The sequence below is a fragment of the Podarcis muralis genome, chromosome 7 (genome assembly GCF_964188315.1).
Source record: "Podarcis muralis chromosome 7, rPodMur119.hap1.1, whole genome shotgun sequence".
Classification (NCBI taxonomy): Eukaryota; Metazoa; Chordata; class Lepidosauria; order Squamata; family Lacertidae; genus Podarcis; species Podarcis muralis.
Genome location: NC_135661.1, coordinates 65,809,522 through 65,828,545, shown reverse-complemented (window position 1 = coordinate 65,828,545; position 19,024 = coordinate 65,809,522). Strand labels below are relative to the sequence as shown.

The window sequence follows — 19,024 nt, the reverse complement described above, 5'->3', positions numbered from 1 at the left end:
CCTAAGATGATTTGGTGAAACTGGATGTTTACTGGAAAGGCAATTCTGGTCTGTGTTGAGCAATCAAGCTGTGTGTGAACCTGTTTAGCAACAGTTAGGCCAAGCAGGGAAGGGACAGCTAGCAGGTCAAAATGGAAGTGTCCACGTCAATCAATGTAAATGTCATATTTGTACAATAGCTAGCAAGAGGCACCATCAGTACAAGGACACATTCCAGCTAGGAACAGTGGAAATCTGCTTGTTTGCACCTATATGCTGAAATGGTTGAGAACAGTAGAATGAGTGTATTTTGCAGACTTATGGCAGCAATAGATGCAGCGAGGCTCATGAGCTACTCACCTCTGGAGCCACAAAATTGGCAGTATAGCAAGGGGTCATGAGGAGCCCATTGTCTGCCCTCAGCTGCTTGGCGAAGCCGAAGTCACAAATGCGAATAGACTCTGGGTTGCCAGATTCATCTACATAGAGGATGTTGCTAGGTTTCAAGTCTCTGTGGACCACCTGTGAAGGCAACAGTGGAAACCACAGGTTATTCCCTCCGGTCATGGCTGCCTTCCAATTTACAAACAATAGCTATGTATTCACTTATACCTTGGTTTTTCTGTTCAAACACACTCTAAGTTTCATCCTTCTGACACTAGACAAATACCTTAATATCTACCCGGCGATTTAAGGCCCTAATTGGTTATGTTGCTTCTCCCCCGTTGACACACTTGCTTCTTTGCAACTGGATGAGAGAAGGAGAGATCTCTGCAGCATTGGCAGGCTTCTCCGTATCTCCAACTTACGCCTTGCGAGTGAAGATATTCCACAGTCTTGCAGATCGTGTGCAGGACAGAGCTGGCCTCCCTTTCAGAGAAGCACTTCTGCTTCAGGATCCGATCCAGCAGCTCCCCTCCTCTCATTAAGTCCGTCACCAGGTAAACATGCTTGCCATCGTCATACACCTATCAGATGGACACGTTTTAAAGAAGTTACTATTTAACTACACTCCTGAAACCTTTTATAAGCATACAGAGTGGGATTTATGACCAAGTTATCCAGCTTCGCATAGAGTCCATTAAAGGGTAGGAAACTGCACAAAATTTAGTAACAGGGACAAAATTTGGCTTTGTGGTGGGCTTGGGGGTTGTGATGCCCAGTCCATGAAACTAGAGAAACAGCTGCATCTGATCCAGCAAAGCACAGCTGGAAAAAAGACAGCCTGTATGAGGGCACAGTGACTAGTCTCTCAGGGAAAGTGTCCGTTTCATGCTTGTTCCCAGGCATCCGGAAACACATTGCCATTGCAAGGGCAAGTTCTGTGCTGCAACAAAGGAGATTCAAAGCTATATTGGAGTGAGACATCAGAATTCACTTGCACATGGCTATGTAGAGACTATGAAACTTGCAAGGCTATCGCTTTACAAAAGGTCAGCTGCGTAGCCAAACTGGATGGCACAGAGGGAGAAAAGGGACACAAATTTACATGTTTTTATGGAAGAACTACACTTTTTGTTCCTGAGACACATGCAACCCACCAGCAAGCAAGGCCCTGAGTTTCCAATCAACCCTATTCTATTATTACACTCACATCCTTCAAGGTGATGATATTTGGGTGCTGTCCATACCGTAGGAGTATCTCAATCTCCTCTGAGGGATCCTGCTTACTCTTGTCAATCACCTGCAAGAAGGTACCTCACTTATTGCAAAGCCACATCAATTTAGCATTTATATCACATGAGTGTTCAAAAACACTTTGCACACATTGGCTCAGTAATTGTTCCAACAGTCCCCTAGCATTATCCCCATACTGCAGACTGAGGCTGAAGACATAAGACAGAGACAGAGAGGGCAGCAGCAGCAGCACAAATGCCCGAAGCCACCTGGCAAATCCATGGTGGTACTGAGATTTGAAATCTGAGTTCACTTAACTACTAGGCTGCACCAACTCAGGTCCAAGGTCTTGCTGTGCAAAGAGAAGGTTGGGACTCTGGAGTCTGATGCCACAAGGCTTAGGATTTAAGTGCTGGTTGCCAGCCTTGGCTCCTCCTCTCCACTAGAAAAAAGCATCTGCAAATACAAATTCCCTTCAACGATGTCATTAGATATATTTTTTAAAAAAGCTACAGCTTTTCATGAGCAGGTTGACGAGAGAGGCTCTGACCTTGACAGCGTACTCTGTTCCCGTTGCCTTGTGAATGCAGCGCTTGCACACCGAGTAGGAACCTACGCCAATGGCCTCCTTCACCACGTAGCCGTCACTAAACTGGTGGTTCTTACCATGCAGTTGCTGGAAGTCAGATTGAGTACAAAGAGAAGAGGAGGGGGAGAATTTAGGCTGCTTCAGTGGGCCAAGCTTCCTATGCTGACTGAGGCACACAAAGGGCTTCGGTCTCTTTAATTTTTGTACTTCAAAAAGAGGCTGTAGGCTGTGGGTGTGTGGAGGACCCAGACTGGGCCCTCCAGGTGAGGTTTTTTGTGGGGGGAGGTTTAACCTTTGCTCTCCAGAATGATTTCCCCCATGAACATCCTTCCCCAAAACTGCTACTTTCCTCTGAAAGTCCCTGCTTCAACAGGGCTAGGAAAAGAGCCTGCCTGAAATCCTGGAAAGCCCCTGCCAGTCAGTGTGGACAGTACTAAGCTAGATGGATGGTGACTCCGTATAAGGCAGTTCTGAAGAGACCATTCGCATCTGATGAAAACGACCTCTAGGCTGTGAAATGTCTACCTTATCTTTTGAAATGCATGCTATTTTGTAATGTTATTTGCTTTGGAAATGGGGGGTGGGAGAGACCCAAGGCTATAATTTTGGGAAGGCAGCTTCAATTAAGCCCAGCTCTACTTCAACACACTGCAGGCCCGCCCCACCAGCTCTCACGATGCTTGTCTGCGACCTCCCCCTTACCTGTACCATAGAATGCAAAGGCACTGGTGGGGATTTGGCCTTCTCATCCTCATTCAACCCAGTGGCCACAAAGCTGAACCCTCGGAAGAGCTGATGGGCCCCTGCGCTAGGCGGAATCCCAGGGGAGTCTGGAAAAGGGGAGGGAGGGAGGAAAGAAGAAAACTAACTGTATTGAAACAGCAGCTTTTTGGCAGGTGGCTGTTTTATGCCCCCTCTGAACAATCAAGGCGGCCCCAAGGTAAGGACCATCAAGCAAGAGCAATCCGGGGACAATAAAGTTTTCCTTGATTCTACCCACCATGCTGGAACAGAAACAAATGAGAAGGGCATTGCACATGGTTCCACTTTTGCTAGGCTGTAGCATTTGGGGAGAGGCAGAGGAGAGAGCTAGATGACAGAATACTCCCTTTTAGATAAGGTCTCTCTGTACATCCCAGGATACTAATTTTATTAGACTTTCATTAGCACACAAGGAAGATTTTCATACTGGAAAAGCAAACGGGGAACTTCTGATCCTGCAGATGGGCATGAAACATCAAGCAAAACCCATCCATCAAGCTTCCAAGGGAGAAAACATGCAAAGTTCACTGCAAACAACATCCCAAACTGAACTTGGGCATTAATGTATTATCTTAAAACCAAATTCAGGGCTTCTTTTGTGTCCTATTAACAAGCAGTTGTATCGCATGGTAATTTTGATGGGTCTACACTGAGTAGAATTTAGTTGGGTATAACCCAACATGTCCAGACATCAGGGTTTAAAAGGCCAGGGATGGGGAATGTGTGGCCCTCCAGATGTTGCTGGACTATAACGCCCAACAGCTCCAGCCAGCATGGCCAGTGGACAGAGAAGATGGGAGCTTAATGCAGCATCATGAGACACCTCTCTTACTGTGCCAAAGTCCAAAATACGAACCTTTTGGCGTTCGTGAGGTAAACTCTTTGTCAAAATAAAAGGTATCATCTGGTTGGCCAACGGCAGGTTTGAAAGGTGGCTTGATTTCTCGGCGAAAGAGTTTCTGCAGAGTGAAAAGGTATACACAAGGGGCAGCTGAATCCATTTCACCAAATAAGTCATTTCAAAAACTGAGACACAGATGCACCAAGAAAGCCAAAAGGAGGAAGAGCAAAGCAAAATTCTGATTAGAGGCCTTGTGCTCCCCCAGGTGCTAACCTGAACCTGGAGCACACCACTTTGGAAAGGTGGGATCACATGATGAAATGCTCCTTCATGCAAAAACATTACCTTTATGTGAAGCAGGGGTGGGGAAACTCTTCGGCTTCATGGGCCAAATCTTTATCCCACACCCCACTGCTGGGTCAACTGCGACAGGCAGGTCGTCCTGCCCATTTGTCAATTACCTGACATCATGATGACAGCAAATGACTGACCTGTCAAAGTTGACCTGTGGGGATGGGTCTTTGCCAGTGTGTTCCCTGCAGGGTATGTGCTGGCAAAGCAGCACCCAGCAGGATTGAACCCTGCCCATCAGCTGATGTCACATGGGCATGGTTTGGGGGAAATGGCATCACGGGACAACATGGACTGAAGCTGGCTGCCATTTTGTATACAGAGAACTGCATAGACCAGAGTTAGGATAGCAATTGGTTGGCTTTTTAAACTGAAAGGAAACCACCACCCACAGCTGCTCTTCAGCCATTTGCATAATTTTGGGGAGCCACAGAAGTTGCTTTCAGGACCCAGAATTCTGGTTCCTTTCTCCGGAACAGCCGGTATGTCCAAACTAGCACCTATCACAGCAAATCAAAAGCCATAGCTGTACTGTTTACCAGTTACAGATGTGAATTTTAAAGAACTTGCAGGACTGAAGAGAAAAACTGAGAGGAAAAGACTGGTACTCACATTCCAGTCAATAGTGGAATAGAAAGGGTGGCGCTTTATTTCCTCAACACCATCTGAACCAGAACCTGAAACAGAAAGACACCATTTTGTTTATTATGCTGCAAACTGTCCTGTGACTTTCTGGCAAAGGGTCGTCTATAAATTTCTAAATAAAAAAAGTAAACAGGGTATCTTGGTGGCTTGACTACATGGGCATTTGATCTGATTCAACAGGGGCCTCCTGACTGTATTGCTAACATTATCACAGCAGGAAGGGATAATCTGTGGCTGTCCAGATGTTGTTGAAGCCCAGCTCCCGCCAGAATAGTCAATGACAATGGAGTTGGTAGTCCAGCACTATCTATCTGGAGGGTCACAGCTGAGCCACCCCTGCACTGTAGCTCTCAGTTTTGAGCTAAAGCATGAAATAGGAATGGGGGAAGCATCCTTTGAGGATTTCACACACACACACACACACACCCCTTTGATTTCCATCATACTGCTGATGCCAGGGTAGCTAAGGTGCTATTTCCCCCAGTATATCCCTGCCTGGCAACTGTGCTCCACAGATGGGGCACTGCTGGGAGTGCTGCATGCCCCAGAGGTGCACTTTGTACTAGAAACCAGGCTTTTAGTGTTGTGGTTCCAGCCCTCTGAAATTGGCCTAGCGTCTTGCTGTTTAGGCAGATACTGAATACATTTTTGTTTAAGAAGGCATTCCCTGGTGTGTGACCCACTCATTTTATGGAACTTTAACTGTACGACAGAAGAAATGGTTTCACTGTTTTAAGAGTCTGTATCATTTGCGTTTCATTTCATTATTGTACACTGCTTGTATAGTTTCTTGCTGCCAAGCAACTTATAAATCTGCAAAACAAACAAACCCCTCTGAACCCTAATAAAGTTTTAATTTCAAAGGAGGGTTTAAACTTTTTGTGTCAGTGAGTTCCAGCAGCATTGTGCCATGTCGCTGAAAAAACTCAATGTGCATCTGACTACCGATCTGTGGCAGACTTTTTTGTGTCAGGGATGTGGTTGGATATAAAGCAAGTCGGGACATCTTACCTAACCTATTGGCTGGGTTCCTCTTGAAAAGGGCTCGCAGGAGACTCTGCGCTTCAGAGCTCAGAAACTGGGGCATGCCCAGCTTTGCTCTAAACAAAAGGCAAAGAATTGTGCAACCAACCATGAGTCACAGAGAGAAAGAGAAGGCAGCAAACAGACTGTAGCATCTCCGTCTCCCCAACACGCCACCGCCCTCTGCTGTCTTTCCTCTCACAGCACAGAGCCAAAGGATACAGTGTGCTCTGTCATTTCCACATCACAAACCTGGGCTCTTGAAATGGCAGAGGGGACACAGAACTATGCTTCTAGTGCAAGGGTGGGGAGCCTCCAGTCCGTGGACTAAATGTGGCCCCCCAAATCTCTATATTTGGCTCTCAAGTCTCTTCAGAAGCTACACACCCCATCATGGCCCTGCCTCAAATCCTCCTCCAGTGTTTTCCTCTTGCCTGGAATGTGCCCTTCAACTGTGACATCACCTCTTCCTTGCCTGAATGGAGAGAGGTCTATAAAGAGCTGTAGAAACTGCAGACTTTTCATGGCTGGAATTTAGCCTGTTGTACGAAAGCTAAAAGCCATGCCTGAGATTTTGCCTGCTTATGCCTCTGACCTTGTCTACCACTGGCATGCAGACCCTGAAAGGTTGGCCATGAAGGAATGCAGCCCTCGGGCTAGAAAAAGGCATGTTCCAATGGCATGGCTTCCAAGCGCGTACAGCAGAGATCAGCAACTGGCAGACCCTGGGTCCAAACCACCCCCTGCACTCCCTTTGGCCCACCCCATGATCCCTTCCAGGGAAGACTAAGGAACAGCCTCTGTGACACTATGCAGTAAATCATTTGGTGGTATTGGGCAAAGGAATGCTTTCCTCGTAAACGAGTTGCTGGCTGGGTCTTTAGCAGAAGGCAAACCCTCTGCAGCTGTGTGGTCTTACTTGAGAATGAGAGTCATTGTCTCCTTCCGGTCCTTCCCCTGGAATGGCAGGGCCCCCGTCAGCATCTCAAACTGCAAAGGAGAGCAAGCAAAAGTATCACACTCATGAAGCAGGGGGCCCTGGGGACAACCTTCAGTGGTGCTTAATGTTACATATCCCATCATCCTTTTTCATGGGCCATGCTGGCTGGAGCTGGTGGAAGTTGTAGCCCAGCAACAGCTGAAAGGTCCCATGTTGGCTACCCCTGGACTGCAGGGTCCAAGTAGGACCAGTGTTGGGGTAGGTTTAAATCTTTGCTCAGTCATGGGCCTCCCTGGGCATAGCTGTCAAATTTTCCCTTTTTTTGCGAGGAATCCTATTTGGAATAAGGGAATTTCCCTTTAAAAAAGGGAAATGTTGCCAGCTATGTCCATGGGTGACCTTGGGCATGTCGCCATCTCTCAGCACAACCAACCTCACAGTGTTGATGCAAGCAGTATGCTCAGTTCAAAAAATAATTCCTCCTTGAGGAGAGGGATTCAGTGTTCAATAAAGAGGCTGATTCTATTGGTGCTGGCCGGTCAGGAAGAGATGTAAGTGGTGGCAGCCACCTCTCACCTTCCTGGACAATGGCAGCAGCACCACCCACGGCTGCTCTTTCACTCTGCCAACTGAAGATGAACAAAGGATGCATTTGATAAAGTGACCTCCATGACAGCTTAGACCAGCCTTTCTCAACCTGTGGGTCCCCAGATGTTGTTGAACTACAACTCCCATCACCCCTAGCTAGCAAGGCCAGAGCTCAGGGATGATGGGAGTTGTAGTCCAACAACATCTGGGGACCCACAGGTTGAGAACCGCTGGCTTAGACCAAAGAAACCTGTTCCACAAGGTCCCTTGTGCTGTTTTCACCCTTTTTAAAAAAAAAACCCAAAAACCTTAGCAAGGCCAGTTTTTACATTTAATTGCCACAAGATGGCAGCACTTCTTCAGCTAACTCCCACCCTCACTAGCAGCTTCCACACAGCCAAACACTGAATTTCAAAATGCTTCCCTACAGCCTCCATTCCTGAGCTGATGGAAGAGGTCTTGGGTGTGGTATTGAGGGTCCTTAGGATGATTGTCCTACTGGACAACAAGGTCGATGCTAAGGCTATCTTCTTGGGGGCATCCACAACGCCTTGTCATGGGCCCAATACATCTGGCTAGTGGATCTGAGGTTCTCATCAAGAAGGCTGGCAATCTGGATGTGGAACATTCCTCTCCTGACTATTTATTTATATATGTGTTTATAAGGCTGCTTTAAAGAGCAAAGCTCTTTCAAGGTAGCTAATATAAAATATAAAATAATATCAAAAAACAACCCCCGAACAGTGGCAAAACTGCAGCATAAAATTAATACATAGGCCAGGGTCATTCTATACAGCAACCTCCCTCAAGTGGGGGCCCTCCAGATGTTTCAGACCAAAGCTATGTGCTGGCTGAGACTGATAGGGGTCATAGTCCTAAACATCTGTAGGTTGATGAAGGTTTCAATAAAGACTAGGGAGGGACTGGTCTATTTAACTTCACATGCCTGTAACATTCCTGCTGTACCTGTCCCAATGGGCATTATAAAGTGGTAGCGACAGCAGTAAATCAGCAACACTTTCCTGCCACCACTGCATCCTTGCAATGCCTGTCATGAGAACTCTTTCCAAGTGGTATGTGGCCTTCTTCAACTTAGCAAGCAAGCAGATGTCAAAAGAACCTTCAGAGGCCCACTATGCCTTGTTCACTAAGCACTTAGGAGCCGCCTTTCCTAGCTTGCGTCCCTTCTGATGTTGTTGGGACTACAACTCCCATCATCCTTGGCCATTGGCCGTACTGGCTGGGTCTCAATGGGAGTTGCAGTCCAAAACATCTCAAAGGCACCAGGTTCGGGAAGGTAGTGTTAGCTGCCATGACAGCTTCTGTGCGGAAGGAAGGAAGGAAGGAAGGAAGGAAGGAAGGAAGGAAGGAAGGAAGGAAGGAAACACTGTACCATTAAAATCCCATACGACCACCAGTCAGCGCTCTGGGTGTGGCCTTGGCGATTCACCACTTCTGGCGCCATGTACTCCACTGTCCCACAGAAAGAGTAGGCTTTCTTCTCATGGTCAATGGCTTCCTTGCTCAGACCAAAGTCTGCAAAAGGGGTAAGAAGTTGGGGGCAGTAGGGGGGTTTGGGGGACAGAGAGATAGAGAGAGCAAAGAGTAAAATAAATGAGCTGCTTGCTTGACAAGACAGAGAAAAGCAGCTTATCATCACATTCAGGAATCAATCAACTTTTTAGGGCAGGCTGTACCTGTGAGTTTGATATGGCCTTCGTCATCCAGGAGGATACTGCGAGGAAAAGAGGGAAAGAACAAAAGGTGAAGAAACAAATAGAATAAAATCAGAACACAAAATACTACATTAGCTACAAGCCTATGTAACCATCCTGTCAGTGCAAGGATTTCTGCTTGTGCAGTGGGACTCCCCCCACCCCTCCTGGGCTCTCCCCAAATCCAGAGCAGATTTAGGGGGGATGCAGGGGGAAGGGGGGTAATACTTGCACTGGCAGGATGGTTACTTAGTGCAACACTGGATACAAGCCTCACTGCAGAACAGTTTGCAAAACAGAATTCAACTGCATTCCATCCCCCACATGACCCATTAGCTGGGTGCTGGCTGGTTAATGCTCTTAAGTTCTTCTACAACTCAGCACCATTTTATGTTCACAAGCCAAGCTAGAAACAAGCTTGGCTCTCTCGCCCTGGAATTAATCCCAGCTGCCTTCTTGGCTCCACAGAAGACAGAGCACTGGGGCAAGTTGTGACAGAGGGGAACGCCAAAAAATGACGCAGTACATGGCATTTCATCCTGTCCTCCCCACCCTCAAAGTGCCCTTGGCAGAATGATGGTCTGCTTAGGAACAGTTGGCAGCCCCTGACGCCTGGTGTGGTGGGCTTCATCTCTGCTCAAACCAAGAATTTGGGGTCTCATTTGAAGAGGAAAAGCAGGATGCAGGTGTCTCCACACCAGTTGCTAAGGTTTCTGAATAGCTCTCAGATTCCACCCATCACCCCCTGGACCAGAGTTGGTGGCAAGTCAGGTCAGAGTTGCAGGGTTTCTGGTGAAGTGCCTGACAAGCTGTACATTCAGGAAACGGGGAAGTGCATGTAAACACTGGCCTGGATCAGGGCCTGCCTGAGAGCCCGGAAGGGGTAGGGGCATACTTCTCTGGTTTAAGGTCCCGGTATACGATTCCCAAACGGTGCAAGTGGCCGAGGCCAAGTGCCAGCTCTGCAAGGTAGAATTTCACGTCTTCCTCTGTGAACATTACCTGGGAGGAACGGAGAAGTCAGCTGAGGTCAGGAAATGCAGAACTAACACAGCAGCAAAGGTCTGAGTATGCCTCATGTGTCTGTTAAGACTGTTAGGCAAGCAAGTACTATTGATATTCCATGTCAAATTCTGTAACTTATAAAGCCTTAATGAGGCTCATGACCCCAATACCTCCACCACTCTCCACATGAAGCAACCTAGACTCCGCAGTCTTCATCTGAGGCCCTTTGCCTTGTGCCCCCTGAGGGAGGGGTGGAGGGGTGACATGAGAACGGGCCTTCTTAGGGGTGGCTCCCCATGTATGGAATGCTTTCCCCAGGGAGGCATGTCTGGCACCATCACTAACTGTAGATGCCAGGTAAAAATAGTGGGGTTGTGTTAGATCAGTTTCTTACATATATTCCTTGTGTGTTTTAGGTTGTTTATCCTTGTTCTTAATGTTCAATGCAGCTTTGAGTTTCCTTTTTCTGAAAAAGTGACTAATAAATATCACTAATAATATTCTTTTTCTTTTTAAAAAAGAAAAAGAATTGCAAGTTTCTAGGCCTCACTACTCATGTAGAGAAACGGCTAAAAAAAATGCATAGATGTCAGTAAATCTCAAGAGAGGGCAGGTCAGGTTTCAAAGAAGTAATTGTGCTAAACTATCCCAACTTATTTTTTGGAGGGATGGGGCTATTAAGCTCTTTGAAGCAGCATCTCTGAATCCGGATAGACAGATATAATTTATTTTTGCAGCAGAATCTGGGTTCCATTCCTGCACAGCTTTTTCTTAAGCCCCAGGAGTCACTCTCAGTGTGACTGTGATGAGCACATACTGCTCTGTCAAAGATCCTTCCCCATTCCTTTCCCACCATATTAAAAATATACCTCATTGCTTCAATTCTACAAGCAATTCTAGTAAATGCATCAATTTTAAAAGCACATTTAGAAGTTGCTAAGCAGCAGTGGGTGGGGAGGGGGGAGGAACAGATTTGGAATCTTTGTTTGAAGATCATCTAGTTGTTGTCCTCCTGGTGTCACATGCTTCCTTGTTCTCAGAGCAGTTTCCTGTTACCCCATCGGGGCCTCTTCTTCCCCACACTTCCTGCCAGCCTTTCCCCCTCCTACTCCAAGGTAACCAATCGCTTTGCTCAAGCAGCTATGGTGTAACAGGAGATAATGTGTTACTGTTTTGCAATCCTTTTCTGCTCTGCTTGACAAAGAAGAAAAAAGGGGTGGGGGGCGAGGCTTCTTGTCTTCTTCCAAAAGCCTGCTTCTTCAAATGCCAAAACTTACAGCATCCTTCCTCTCCCAGAAACTGGCTTTTGGAATTCCAAGCCCCTCCCCCTTTAGTGCAGAGGAAATGGCAAATGGACCCACTGTTGTATAAGCTCTGAAGACAGTTGGAAACCAGGGAACAAATTAAGCTGGAACAATATTGTCAAATCCACTGCTCTCTCCTTCCCCCTACTGCATTGCCTCCCAATGCTGACACACAGTCTCGCAATCTTCCTCCTACAGGTCTTAAAAACGTGACAGTCTGCATATTTTGAGGCAGCCTAAGTCGTCTGGAATTGGGACGCAGGTGGCGCTGTGGGTTAAAGCCTCAGCACCTAGGACTTGCCGATCGAAAGGTCGGCGGTTCGAATCCCTGCGGCGGGGTGCGCTCCTGTCGTTCGGTCCCAGCGCCTGCCAACCTAGCAGTTCGAAAGCACCCCCGGGTGCAAGTAGATAAATAGGGACCGCTTACTAGCGGGAAGGTAAACGGTGTTCCGTGTGCTGCGCTGGCTTGCCAGAGCAGCGATGTCACGCTGGCCACGTGACCCGGAAGTGTCTGCGGACAGCACTGGCTCCCGGCCTATAGAGTGAGATGAGCGCACAACCCTAGAGTCTGGCAAGACTGGCCCGTACGGGCAGGGGTACCTTTACCTTAAGTCGTCTGGAAACAGAATTGCTGTACCTTCTCCTTACTCTTCCCTCTATAGTCTCTCCACTTTGTGAGTTTGGAATCTAAATTGATCACTGCTGATCAGCAGCCATGAAATCAATGCCTATCAGCTGATGGGGAGTGACTTCAGGCCTGCTTTCTGCAGGGATCTGCCATGTGATCAAGTCTCCCACATGGATCATGCGGCCAGTCTGCTGCATCTCTGCCTGCCCACCCCCTACATTTAAAGAACCTCTATGCCACTTTAAACTGTCATTACTTCCTTCCTCCAAAGAATCTTGGGAACTGTAATTTGCTAAGGGTGCTGGGAGTTGTTATGAGACGCCTCACAGAACCAGTAACAAGCTACAGTTCCCAGGATTCATAGGAGGAAGTAATGATTGTCAGAGTGGTATAAGACTGCTTTAAACATAAGGCATTGACGTGGCTTAGGTGAACAACACTTAAGCCCCACACCTGACCCTCTAAGATTTTAGAGTCTGCAACATCCCCTGCAAGGCCTTGGGGAGATTTCACCAGCGCTGCCCACATATTTTCATAGGACTGGCAGGACTGGATAGGCATGGCAAGCATTTGCTTACGGCAAAACTATTTTTAGAGATAGAAATAAAGTAGCAGGCTATCTGAAAAGTTCAACTCAATGCAGTCTGCAAGCAATTCTGGATCGCTGACTGCTGCCTTGAGGCAGCAAAATGTATTTTTCATCTTTTGCCATCTTGAGGGTTAGAAACTTGCAGGTTGTTTTTCGTTCAAAGATGAAAGGCAAAATGAGGGTTGCTGCATAAGAGAGTCTGCATGCTTGTGTGATGAGGTTCTCAAGCTGTGGGATATACAGTGGTACCTCGGGTTACATACGCTTCAGGTTACAGACTCCGCTAACCCAGAAATAGTGCCTTGGGTTAAGAACTTTGCTTCAGGATGAGAACAGAAATTGTGCTCCGGCAGTGTGGCAGCAGCAGGAGGCCCCATTAGCTAAAGTGGTGCTTGAGGTTAAGAACAGTTTCAGGTTAAGAACGGACCTCCAGAACGAATTAAGTACTTAACCTGAGGTACCACTGTACATGGGCTCAATTATATTTCTTCAGCATTTTACAGTTCCAAGAGAAGATCTGGCAGACTTACTGGGATCACCATTATCCCCACTGCATAGATGGGCAGCATACATCAATGACAGCAGTGGAGACTCTCATAACCACTTGCACACTGTCCTATTGAAAGCCCTATTTTGGCATTAATGCTCCTGTACATGGGGGCAGGGAAAGGGCCGCATACTGAGACACCCCACCACTGCCATTGCCCCCTCCCTTGTTGTCCACAAGTACAGTGCAAACATCTGCGGAGATGGGTATCTTTGCGGTCTCCCCTCCTGCAGATGCCAGCATACCTCCCTGCAGCATGTGGCAGAATGTATGTATGTGCCGTTCTAAAGAGGGCTGGTGTTTGCTCATTACTTCAAAAAACAGCCATCTCCATTATATATGCATGTATTACTCCAAGGAGCTCAAAATTGCTTTCATGGTTACCCCTAGTTTAGTCTCACAACTACTCTCTGAGGTAGGTTAAGCTGAGAGACAGTTACTGGCCACCCGCTGTGCTTCATGGCTCAGCAGGACTTAGAGCTAGGATCTCCCCAGTCCCAGTCCAACACTCTAATCTAGAAGGTAAGCAATGGATCCCCACACCACTGCACAATACCTGCATTGCACAGTTTTTTTTTAGTTCCCCAGCATCTAATCAGATACAGCCAAACTGCCCATGAGCCACATGGTGCATGCATGTACTCACCTCTTTGGAAAGGCGCATGAAGAGGTCTCCTCCTCTGAGGAAGTCGAGGATGAGGTACAGCTTCCCTTCCGTTTGGAAAGCTGAGATGTGAGATACAGAACAATCAGCATCCCCAGTGCTTGCCAGCGGCTGGAGGAGAACCTAGCCAGCCAAGCCTGAGCATAGCTGTCAACTTTCAGATTTGAAAATAAGGGATCAGCAGCCTCGAAAATAAGGGATCAGCAGCCTCACCTATCCTGGGGACAGTCTACAGGATATCTATCAATCTGGGATAGCAGCGGGAAGCAGCGGGAAACGGTGCTGGAATAAGGGAATTTCCCACAAAAAAAGGGAAGGTTGACAGCTATGAGCCTGAGCAATGTCTCAAGTGGTTAAAGGGGCCTTAGGCACGCACAAGGACAGTTCCATGTTGACTGGGGCTGATGGGAGTTGTAGTCCAAAACATCTAGAGGGCACTAGGTTGGGAAAGGCAGCTGTTCCTCTGGCCCTCCCCGAGAAACAAAGTGCCCCACACAAACCATTTAACCAGGTTTCAAACAGGGGATTGAAGTGGGCTTCTGGTCCCAAGTTAAGGGGAATTAGATAGAATCAGCGCCAACTAACAAATTGTTTAATAGGTGGGGATAACAGAGATTTGGTCCAGAAAGTGGAAGAATTTCAAGGAGTGGGAAGGGAGGGAGATGGAAAGAGACAGAGAATGCCAGAAGAAAGGTGAAGTTTTGCACTCACCATAGTGGAGTTTCACGATGAATGGGTGGTTGACTTCTACTAAAATGTCTCTTTCCATTTTTGTTCTTACACGATCACGCACTGTCAACACAGAAAGCTCAATTCAGACATATCACAACTGGGAAAAAAACACCCAGCATCAACTCTGAAGACTCAACCCAAAGCTAGTCTAGGTCCACATCAATCTGACATTTAGCAGGGGCAAGTGAGCACGAGGATAATGATGGCCAAGGATGACGTGCGCCTGAAATGTATCCCCTGCACCACAACGTCCTGGTTCATTCAGGTTCCTAGCACAAAGTGGGGCTCATTACCTTTCAGGGTGGCTTTCTTTAGGACCTTCATGGCGTAAAGGTGGCCATTGTCCGGTGGGGTGACTTTTCTTACGAGGAAAACCTGCACAGAGAAAGGCCAGGACAGAAAGAAATAGAGTCACACTCAGTAAAAATTCAGTGAAAGGAGCACCTTGAAGTTTGGAGGTGGGGAGAAGGCAACTTGTAACTGTTCCCTAGTGTTTTCAAGCCAATAAATTAAGTTGACTGCAACTGCCAATTCCAACACTGGATGGGGCTGCTCTCATCTTAAAAACAAAAAAAACAGAACCCAACAGGTCTGTCCTCTGCATTTTGCCATGCTGCACCCTTTCCGCGAAACCCCAAATTGTCTATACCTGTCTATGCCTAGAGACATGATAAGTTGAGTGTGACAAGCCGTTCCTCAGATTCGAAGGCCTTTACGCAGGAGTGGAGAACTGGGCTGGGTCCTTACCTCCTCCATCGCCAATGAGACACATTTGACAGGTGGGGCAGAGTCCCCAACCTGTCAGTCATTTGACATCACAGTGATGTCAGATGACCTGTTTTTACCCACGCTGAACAACAGCTGATTGTTCGGCGCTCGCAAACTCTGCACACAGAGCAATGCAGGTGATAGGGCACTTGCGCATGGAGCTATGTACAAGCCCTGACAATCAGCTGATCAACAGAGTCTGGGTGCTTTATGGAAGCTGCAGCCAGTGCACAATGTGTCAGCTTGCCACTGAATTTGGGTGTGGATGAGCAGCTTGAAGCAATGCCATCTCTGTGTTTGCTCCACGTTTTTGGACTGTGTTGTATGAATGCTCTGGCGTGCTCTGGTCACGAAGAGTCGGACATGACTAAACGACTAAACAACAACAATATGAATGCTGCAATGGAAGGTTAAGTACTCCATTTATAAGAACAAAATGGCCTCAGGCCTGACTGGGAACCCAGCTGCCTGCCCTGAAAGGAAGCACTGCTTCTAAGTTTGTCTGTGTAGCAGCTGAGTGGCAAGGTACTGTGTACATGATCAGAGGTATTACTACTTTAAAAGAAGAGGCGTGAAATGTTGAGTATTTCTGCCACCACTGGCAGCCACCATTGAAATAAATGAAGCTACATGGGCCAAGGGCTATAATCCTATACAACAGCCATTCCCAACCTGGTGCTCTTTAGGTGTGTTGGACTACAACTCCAATCAGCTCCAGCTAGCATGGCCAATGACAAGGGATAATGGGAGCTGGAAGGCACTAGCTCAGAGAAGGTTACTATCATCATCATCAAACCTTTTATTGGCATCACATACAAACATCCAAAACAAATCAATACAGAATTACCACTTTCCCAGTGGCACAAAACATTTGCTAAAAGAAAAAAGGCAGAGCAGTCTATCATCACATCTCTAGGTCTCCAGGGAGATCAGACGTCTGCAGTGTATTTCGATGACAAAAAACCAAATAGAGCTATTTAGCCAATAACTTGGTAAGCTCCTGATCATTCCCCAGTAATAGAAAATGTATGACCTCCAACTCTGGTTTCCATTTGGGGATACAGAGTTGATCTAGAAATTGCTGATGGAGATCAGCATACACTTTACAATTAAGAACCATATGTGTAAGGGTTTCCACCAGGTGGTCTTCACATGGGCAAGTTCTTTCTCCTTCCACCCTGCCTGAGAAACTTCGCCAAAAGAGGTTTGATGGATTTGAATTAAACCTGGCCAGCGAAAATGCCAGAAGGTTACTAGATATATTACCCGGGAATAAGTCCACTGAACCGAATGCAGCTTACTTCCGGAAACACACGTACTGCTGAAGACTTTGTAGAGCAGCCTTTCCCAACCAGATGCCCTCTTACAACACTAACCACCCTTGACAATTGGTCACACTGTATGGGCCTGGTGGGAGTTGGAGTCCAACAGCATCTGGGGTATACCAGGTTAGAGAAGGCCATAATAAAGCATTAAATGATGGGCTCATCACAACAGTCATTTTTGTGTTGGCAAATGTAACATGCAGGTCTAATCTGGGGCCCTGTTACTCCCAGGCATATTGGTTCCACTACTAGACTCAGCACTTACAGGATCTTGTCTCAGATGAAGCCAGAAATCCTAAGCTTCTAGTCCACATTGAGGCAAAAGATCTACAGATGAGTAGGCAGTGCCTACTGACCAACTGGAAAGTAGAAGCCTTGTCTGCCTCCACTCTAGATTCCCTGCAAAAAGGACAAAGGCTGCATCCAGGCTACTTCATCCAGAGTATGAAAAAAAGTTTGCACAATGCTGTAGAGCACACATCCTTTTCATGCACTGGGTAGTAGTTCTCTTGAGAGTACGAGACACACATTTTACTCTTCATCAGCTCAGCTAACAGACGCCAAAAAGGTGAACTCACTTTGCCAAATGAACCCTGTCCCAGAACTTTAAGAAGCTCAAACTGTGATGGATCAGCCTTCTCAGACCCCTCTTTCACAAGGTATGTGATGGTATATTCTTGGACAGAGCCTTCATTCTAAAATTAAAGAGGAAAAAAAAGAAAGGTTAGCTGGTCCCACAGACCAGAAGACCTCTTGCTTTAAAAAGAACAATAAGACAATCAGATATTATACAATGCTCTTAAGCTTGCAGAAAACAGCCTAATTCTCTCACCAGTGTCAGAATCTCTTTACGTTTTGCTGCCACTGAATAGCATGAGAGCCAAGGGTCAGAATCCTTGCCCCTGTGGCCAGTCTGTCTGTTAACTGCTTGCTTGATTCCAAGCAAAGGTACCGTCAAGACAGGACTTTGGGCCAAGAAACCTGGCAGATTTAGCAGAATGCACAGCAGGGCTGGTTGAAGTTAAATCAAGTAATACACATTAACCATCTTTAAAAGCAGCTGCTCTCCCTTCCCAGTAAAACCATTAAGTTCAGAGTCTAAAATTACTTAACTGCCCCATTGATTCCAAGCACAAAAATATGCTTGAGCCCATCAGGCAAGCTCAAGCCAACGAGACGTTGGTGGTTGTGCACAAAACCCATCTTTGTGCATCTGTACTGAATTGCCAGCACTGAGCAAGCAGTGCAAGTGTATGAAGTGCTATGAACTCTTACAGTGTTTGTATAGGGCTTTTCCTATTATAATCAAGGGACATGCCAAGGCCACATTATATTTATAATATGTAGAAGACATTCAGGTGGACAAGGTGCTGGCAGCTGCAACATGCATTCCTTTGGTGAACAGCAACACAATGGAGTGGTGATCTTTGAAAGGAGCTCCTATTTAGCTGCCTCCAAGTGCGGTTGGACTCCAACTCCCATGAGCCCCTGTCAGCATGGCCAATTGTCAGGGCTGATGAGAGTTGGAGTCCAACAACATCTGGAGGGCTGTGGTGCTTAGTATTTATCTCACTTCCTGCAGTTGAGGAGACCAGCTGCACATCCCTTACGCAAATGCAGGTAGCTGCAGAGTGAGATTCGACAGCACACGAGTCTGAGTCACTCACAGCCCTGAGAAATCCAGCGTTCCATAAACAATGTCAAGACACTGCGGGATCTGTCAACTCATACATTACATGGACACTGCCCCACCCCAAGCATGGCCACAGTTTACAGTGAACAGGAGCAGAGGGCCTTGGCTCCAGGAAGCAGATCTGGGCACAAGTTCGGGAGGGGCAATGTTTGGACAGCTTTACTGTTGAGGCCAAGTAAAGCTGTCCAAACATTTGGCATCAGTTAAGCAGATCACTGAGGATGGTGTGGGTGGAGAGAGAAGGGTCAGCAGCAGTTGCATGCACAGCTATCTTGTGAGATACCTAGGGATGGCTCCAGGTTGGGAGGGACCTTGCCAGGGCACTGGACCCTATAAAGGTAAAGGTAAAGGTACCCCTGCCCGTACGGGCCAGTCTTGCCAGACTCTAGGGTTGTGCGCCCATCTCACTCAAGAGGCCAGGGCCAGCGCTGTCTGGAGACACTTCCGGTCACGTGGCCAGCGTGACATCGCTGCTCTGGCGAGCCAGAGCCGCACACGGAAATGCCGTTTACCTTCCTGCTAGTAAGCGGTCCCTATTTATCTACTTGCACCCGGGGGTGCTTTCGAACTGCTAGGTTGGCAGGCGCTGGGATCGAACAACGGGAGCGCACCCCGCCGCGGGGATTCGAACCGCCGACCTTTCGATCGGCAAGCCCTAGGCACTGAGGCTTTTACCCCCAGCGCCACCCGCTAGCAGCTGCCAAAAGACAGCAGCTTTG

The 19,024-nt window shown here is 47.3% G+C and overlaps 1 protein-coding gene across 5 annotated transcripts in view; it reads right to left on the bottom strand.

Moving 5' to 3' along the window:
* The window catches only part of RPS6KA1 (ribosomal protein S6 kinase A1), an 85,838-nt gene that overhangs the window by 9,797 nt on the left and 57,017 nt on the right, over positions 1 to 19,024 (bottom strand). For 4 of the 5 annotated variants that reach the window (XM_077931993.1, XM_028738753.2, XM_028738751.2 and 1 more), the window contains 16 exons: positions 17,191 to 17,307; positions 14,813 to 14,894; positions 14,499 to 14,579; positions 13,770 to 13,849; positions 9,946 to 10,052; positions 9,033 to 9,070; positions 8,729 to 8,871; positions 6,727 to 6,797; positions 5,796 to 5,884; positions 4,752 to 4,816; positions 3,804 to 3,906; positions 2,888 to 3,015; positions 2,147 to 2,272; positions 1,574 to 1,663; positions 789 to 947; positions 340 to 501 (listed from right to left, as the gene is read on the bottom strand). In XM_077931993.1, the coding sequence (XP_077788119.1) occupies positions 340 to 501; positions 789 to 947; positions 1,574 to 1,663; positions 2,147 to 2,272; positions 2,888 to 3,015; positions 3,804 to 3,906; positions 4,752 to 4,816; positions 5,796 to 5,884; positions 6,727 to 6,797; positions 8,729 to 8,871; positions 9,033 to 9,070; positions 9,946 to 10,052; positions 13,770 to 13,849; positions 14,499 to 14,579; positions 14,813 to 14,894; positions 17,191 to 17,307 (1,641 nt within the window). The remainder of the gene's footprint in view (positions 1 to 339; positions 502 to 788; positions 948 to 1,573; positions 1,664 to 2,146; positions 2,273 to 2,887; positions 3,016 to 3,803; positions 3,907 to 4,751; positions 4,817 to 5,795; positions 5,885 to 6,726; positions 6,798 to 8,728; positions 8,872 to 9,032; positions 9,071 to 9,945; positions 10,053 to 13,769; positions 13,850 to 14,498; positions 14,580 to 14,812; positions 14,895 to 17,190; positions 17,308 to 19,024) is intronic. The other variant, XM_077931995.1, reaches the window with a different exon arrangement.